Genomic DNA, 7269 nt, shown 5'->3' with positions numbered 1-7269 from the left:
TAAAACTCTTGCGGGAATCCGTCCGGTCCCGGGGTCTTCCCCGCCGACGTGCGCTCGATCGCCTCCCCAATCTCCTCCAGAGAGATGGGCACCTCCAGACTCTCCCAGTCACTGGACCGAAGACAAGGAAGTTTTAAATTGTGAGCTGCAAGCAGCGAAGCTAGGGATAAGTCCGACGCCCGGGCCCGGTACAGCCGAGCATAGTATTGAGCGAAGGCATTGGCCATGGCCACGGAGGTGGACTGAAGCTGGCCGTTTGAGTCGGTGACCGCCGGGATGATGCGTGACGCCCCGGGGTAGGTGACCAGCCGGTGCAGCAGAGCCCCATTCTTGTCACCCCACCCGTAGACCCTCGCCACCGAGGACTGCCAAAGAAGCTTCGCCGCATCCCACAAACATGTTTTTATGTACTTTTGATATGTCCAAAGTTTATCAGCACATACCCACACCACATTTAAATTGAAATTACTTTTAACATTACAGTTTCTTCAGGACAGGACATAACAATTGTGAGCTTTGTTTACATGTTGTGGTGAGGATATGCCTATAGAAAACACAGAACCTTTTGTATCTCGACTATTACAGTAATGCATACTGCTCTTATTACATACATATATATCTACATACCTCCTGTGACGGCACTGATGTGGTGGGTAGTCATTGTGATCGACAAGCATATATGCTGCACTTCCCAAAAGCAGGTTCATTATGCCTCAAACAATGCCAATGGTTTGTAGAGGTTTCTTATCCCTTTTTATTGGAGGGACACCGCTGGCTCAGGTGTGGAAGTTTGGCCACCATGGCAACGCTGCCGGAAAGCAATATCGTGATTGTGAGGGTGGAGTTTCGACTGTTATCCCACTATCTGCCGCTTTATGGCTTTTCACTCCATTGACAGAGGAGTCTGCATACGACGGAGACAGTGGGGCCCTGATGGACTTTGGTCCATCAAACCTCCAACATATAGAGCTGGCGGTAGTACGGTTCCGACTGTGGATGGAAAGACAGTCGATATTCGACGGCCTGTCAGCATCCTTTATAATGTTTTAAACAAAGACAGCACACACATTCATAGCATGTTATTATGTAGAAAGGCAGTACTAAATTGTTACTTGCACAGTAAACCAATAAGGGCCTGATTATGAGTTGCTTGTAATATTTAGACCAATGCGTTAACACCTGTTTATGCATGGATCGGAGTTACGAGTTTGAAGGTATTTAATGCATCTAATGCTTCAATGATGCGTTAAATAACTAAACTTTCATTAAATATCGACAGGTCAAACCTGCCATAATTTAACAGGGGGAAACATAAGGTATTTGTCGTAGCATGCGGATTATGGTGCATTAAACACCAAAATCCACACGTTATTCCCCGTAAACTTGCAATAGGTGTTATTTTTTGCACCTGATAAATAACGAACCTGAAGTAATAACACAAGAATAATAGCCTTTGTAAACTTTATTAAGTCATAAGGTTAACTGCATCCTCTGCTTGCTGGCACACAGTACATCAAGTGAAGGCAACCTCGTCAACATTCCAAGGCTGCCTTCCTGTCAACATTCTAAGCGTGACCACTGTACAGGAGAATAAGGGGGGTGGCCGGAATGTACCACGTGACAAATTATAACACATCTCCCTCCTTAAAGAAGAGGTACTGTAACCAACAGAACGTCTAGGTTAAGCTGTGAGCAGAGGTGTACATTGCCCTGTAAGATAACCCCTAAACTACAATACAAACAACAAACTATGCTGATACACGTTCAACCCATTTGAAATTCATTGTGCCACGTTGGGGGATTGCGGTGCCTCAGTTCTCTTCCCTCTTGAGCCACTTCTGCTCTGGAACTCTGAACCTGAGACCTGCTGTCTCCCTCTTGGTCTGTCTCCCTCGGACCTATGGCCACCCGGTCCATGCTCCACTTTTTCCCATCTTCCAAGATGACCACATTTCTTTTGACCTCTCTTATTTTCCCTGGGGCGCAGTACCTGTCCTCTTTACCCCCTAGGTTCACTGGTTTCCTGATAACCACACTTTGTCCCTCGCTGAAGGGTCTTTCCCGCACCCCCCATTTTCTGTCGTACCACTCTTTATACCTCTTTTGTCTTGTGTCAATTTTCTTACTGATTTCCTCCTGATCGATCACCACCGGGTCCTTGGGGATCATCCAGTTAGGGGATAGTTTGGAACCTGCCTTCCTCCCTCTCAATAGTTCAAATGGCGTATGCCCCGTGTAGAGGCTAGGTGTAGTGTGGTAGGACCAAAGCATATCTCTCAGCGCCACTTCAATAGGAGCCCCTGCTTTCACCGCTAGTTGGATGCACTCTTTCAACATTCGGTTAGCCCTCTCCACCTTCCCATTGGCTTTTGGGCAGTACAATGGGGTGCGTATTTGCGTTATGGACATGTCCTTCAGATACTCCCTCATTTCCTCCGACACCAATTGAACCCCATTGTCTGTGATCAAGGTGGAGGGTATGCCCTCCTTTGAAAACACTTCATTAAAAAATTAAATCAACGATCTAGTGTTGATGCTGCTCACAAACTTGTGTGTGATCCAGTTAGAGTAGTAGTCTATAAGCCAGGGGTCTCCAACCTTTTGTGTAGTGAGAGCTACTTCTGGTCAGTGAAAATCGTCGTGAGCTACTAAATCTCAAGCACCTCGCGCATTTTTCCGAGAGACCACCCCCGCCCAGTTTCATTGACATTAAGCCTATTTCTTCAGAGCCCATACTGTGGTTTGAACACAATAACACTGAAAGAAAAGACTTTGCATGTGTGCTGTTGGCAAACCGCTTGTTTACGACCATTCATAGCTTCAAAATCAGGACCTATCAATAGCTGTCACTGAAATAATCATTGTAATGCAGCTCAATTAACAAACAAACAGGAGCAGAAATCTTACCTTCACTGTGGAACTGTATGATGTCCTCTAATGCTGTGTAGTCTGGTAGCCTGGCGGGGGCAGTTGCGAAGAAGTCATTATAACAGTGAAGTAGTCACAGTGTGTGGCAGTCAGCCTGTGCAAAGCTTTGCGGAATCACAATTGTAGATGGATTCTTCTACTGTAGCTTTGACAAGATTGCTGTGGTTTTCAATTGCCAGATAAGCTGAACTTCAGCTCTGTTTGGATTGGAAAGTAACGATTTTGTCCTCCACTCTTATTGCTCCCTTTACTTTGTAGGAGTGTCAACAACCCAGGACTGCTGTAAAAATTGCTTTGTTCTTATTCAGCTTTAAAGAACTTTAAAAGATGCTGAAGATTCTTCTCTTTAGCTCTTTTTTTATCTTGATATCAATACACCAGGCCTCCAGTAAACACTGCTTTTTTCTTATCTTGTGCAGCAAATAAATGTTAACATTTAGAAAGGTGCTGAAGATCCTTCTCTCCAACTACTTTTCATTGGTGTCTGAAACCCATGCCTGAGCTACACATTGCTTTGTTCTTGTTCAACTCTAACAACTGTTACTAACAAAAGGAATTTTGAAAGATGCTGAAGATTCTTCTCTATAGCTATCTTTTTTCCTTGATCTCAATAAACCAGGCCTCCAGCAAACACTGCTTTGCTCTTGTGCAGCAAATCAAAAGTTGGGAAGGTGCTGAAGATTCTTCTCTCCAGGTACTTTTTCTTGTGTTTGTAAAACAGACCTGCAGTACAAGTTCCTTTGTTTTTGTTCAATTAATTAAAAAAAAAAACTGGGGGCTGAAGATTCTTCTCTGCAGCAACTTTAATCTTGGTGTTCATAATGAAACAGATACCTAGGTTTGGGATTTCACCAGGAACTGTCATTGAACAAGTATTAATTGCGAATGCATTCAAATTATTTCAGTGAGAGACTTGACACTGCATGGTGTCCACTAATCCCTTGTAATCTGGGGTGTAGCTTGAGAGGGCAACTCTTATGGAGTCATTTAAATGTTCGTCAGTTAGACGTGTGCGAAACTTTGATTTTATGAAGTTCATATCCGAAAATGCTGATTCACAAAGATAGGTAGAGCCAAATAGGGAAAAAAGTTTCAATGCAGCTGTGTGGATGTTCTTAAACTTTTCAGCATCCACAAGACTCCAGAAATTAATTTCAGATTTCCTTGATTTCAATTCAATGTCACTTTGAAGTGTGACAATCTCCATTTCCATTGTGGCAGAGTCAAGGTTCAAAAGCGCACCAATTTTCTCTGAAATGTCACTAACATCCACTTCCATGAAGGGGTTTGAAGTGAACATCACACAGGGCTCCAGTTGCTCAAAATCACTAAATCTGTCACTGAACTCTTGATTAAGCCTCATGAGGAGGCTACTGTATTTTTCTATGTCCAGGACCTCAGCCTCAGCTTTGTTTTCTGAAAGGATTTGGAGCACAGAGGGAAAGTGCTGCATCTTTCTTTTCTGCACATGCTGTATCAAAAGGTTAAGCTTTGATTTGAAACTTTTCACAGAACTTACCATGTTGGTTATTGTCTTGTTTTTGCCTTGCAACTCGTAGTTCAATACATTTAATTTTTCTGTCACATCTGTCAAAAAAGCTAAATCAAGCAACCATTGAGTGTTTGATAACAGTGTGGTATCTTCATTTCTAGACTCCATAAAAGCTTTGACTTCTGGCAATAGCGAAAGGAATCTTTGAAGTATTTTTCCCCTGCTAAGCCATCGGATTTGAGTGTGCAGTAAAAGGTCACCATACTCGGCTGATAGTTCTTCAAGAAACAATTTGAAGGCTCGGTGCTGCTTGGCCTTTGCACAAATTGAATTAATAATTTTAACAACAGGAGTCATGACATGATCAAACCCCATTACCTTGGCACATATTGCCTGTTGATGTATAATGCAATGGTAGTTCAATAACGGAGGGAAATCTGGATCTGCTTTACAATTGGCAATGAAGCCAGAATGACGCCCTATCATTGCGGGTGCACCATCAGTGGTTATCGCCACTAACTTTTTCAATGGGACAGTTTGTTTCACAAAATAATTTTTCACCTCATTGTGAATGTCAGATCCTCTGGTTGTGGTTTTCAAAGGCAACAAAGTTAAAAATTCCTCTTTATCAGTAAAATCTTCAAAAACCATTCGAACGAACATTGCCAACTGTGCAATATCGCTTGCATCAACAGATTCATCACATTGAAGAGAAAAATATTTGCATGTCTTTAAATCGCGCTCTAACTGCTCTATCATGTTGGTCGATAATGCAGATACCCTTCTTGCCATAGTGTTTGACCCTAACTGCACATCTGAAATGGCAGACATAATTTCAGGGCTATTTTTAAAGTCTTTGAATAAGGAGTTGGCCATTAGAAGCATTGCTTCCTTCACAACGGCTCCATCTGAAAATGTTGCTTTGTGCTTAATCAAGTGATGAGTAACTACAAAGGATGCTTCAGTAGCCGCAGTGGCTTTCTTCGTGGGCTTCGTAAAAAAAGATTGCTGTGTCTGCAATGCAGATTTCAGTTCGTTTACTTTTTGTGACCTCAGGCTGCTTCCTTTAGGGAACTTCCTCTCAAAATGCATGTGCTTGGTTGAAAAATGCCTCTCAACATTGCCCTTTTTTCCCACTGCAACTTTTGCTCCACAGATTAAACATACACAGTTGTCTTTAATTTGTGTAAATAAAAATTCGTTCTCCCACTCTTGATGGAAGTAGTAAGTCTTGCTCTTTACCCTTTTGGAGGGACCTGGCTCTTCTTCATCCATGATTAGCTGTTAAGGCTGTAAGCAAGAGTAAAAATGTTGAGTACGTGTGCCCTACCTATGCTAATAATTCTGCAACACAATGCCTCCCCTTTCTTCATCATCACACATGACAGCACCTTGAAATGCATAAGTTGAAGGTGCACTGTACAAAATCCATGAGGCCACATAAAGCCACCCTGTGTGGCCTTTAATGGCCTCATAGATATGGAGGCAAGGCAGTGCAAATCGATGTGCTGCGTTACTCTATCCCAGCGGGGCGTTCCGTGAGTAGAGCATGGGTGCCCTTTCCTGTGTAAAAACAAATCTGTCTGCAACACAGGCACCCTTGCACCATGGCACAGGGGTGCCTGTGTTGGCACTAGGGGGCAGCAGTTTGTGTGCCAGTGCAGGGAAAGAATAGGAATGCATCATATGTTAAAATTTAAATGCAGTGCATTCCCTGCCACAACAGTGAGACAAAAAAGTAAAGCACAAGCCACAACAGTGACACAACCAAAGCACAATCCGTGCAAGCGGAGGCCAATGCTTGTCGGAATGGGACAGGAAAGAGGCCCTGGCACCAAATTAGAAGTAGCCCCATAAGCCGGGTCTGGTGGCTCAGTGCACTAAAGAAGCCACTGCAGGGGCCTGTGTCCGACCTCATGGTCACAGGTTTAAATCCCAGCAGGTCCACTCAGCCTTTCATCCATTTGAGGTCGATAAAATGAGTACCATTGAGTTGGGTTGGGTAACAATAAACATCTGTTATTCAGTGCCAGGACACCTTCGGGTAATCATGCGCTTTACAAATAGACCTGTTATGTTATCTTGTTAATATAGGGCAGGCAAATCAAATAGGTAAAAAAAGTGGCCCACATTTGCAAAATAAGTTTTAAACTTAGACATGTTGTAATGTACTCTGTGCCCACCTGTCCCCTCAGCTGCTCAATGAGCCTTCCTGGTGTGAAGCCTCCGCCTGCCTCAGCCAGCAGACTCCGAGCAGCGGCATCACTGACTCACTGCAGGGCTGTCCTACCCGCCTCTCGCCTTGGTTTTCATCCTCTCACTTCTGAGTTTCTCCTTTGCTCTCTTTTCTCCTAACTATACACTTTCCTACTTTGCTTGTCTTTGATTTCCCTCTCTCTCTTTTCTACATTTTTTCATTCTCGCTCTGACTTTTTCTCTTTTACAATGCACCCTGCCATAGGGGTGGCTTACATGATGCCAAGCCAGGGAGGGTTCAGGGGTGGGAAGTGGGTGCACAGCCAAGATGGCAGTGGCAGGTCTGAGACACACTTACAAGCTGCTTCTGTGGGTAGCTCAAACCAGCGCTGCAGGCCCACCAGCAGCATTTGGTTTACCAGCCCTGGGCACACACAGGCCACGCTACTAGGGACTTAAGAGGTAAACCAAATATGCTAATCATGGATATACCAAATCACATGTCATCTTTACACAGGGAGCATTCGCGCTGTGGCACTGAATGGCAGTGGCACAGCGCCGGCCCCAGAGTATCCATTACCAGCAAAAACAGAGGAGACAACAGCGAAAAATGGAAGGGAGACCCACGCCAATGGTGCCAGGTCTAACAGCAA

General features: G+C 44.1%; 1 protein-coding gene across 1 annotated transcript; it reads right to left on the bottom strand.

The window, feature by feature from the left end:
* Window positions 1-3829: 3829 nt before the first annotated feature.
* On the bottom strand, window positions 3830-4795 carry LOC146802148 (general transcription factor II-I repeat domain-containing protein 2B-like). Its single transcript, XM_085623731.1, has one exon. The coding sequence runs from the start codon at window positions 4793-4795 to the stop codon at window positions 3830-3832; it is 966 nt and encodes a 321-aa protein (XP_085479857.1).
* Between the last annotated feature and the right edge of the window lie 2474 nt (window positions 4796-7269).

The sequence above is a fragment of the Triturus cristatus genome, chromosome 8 (genome assembly GCF_964204655.1).
Source record: "Triturus cristatus chromosome 8, aTriCri1.1, whole genome shotgun sequence".
Taxonomy (NCBI): Eukaryota; Metazoa; Chordata; class Amphibia; order Caudata; family Salamandridae; genus Triturus; species Triturus cristatus.
This window is presented reverse-complemented; position numbering and strand designations above follow the sequence as displayed.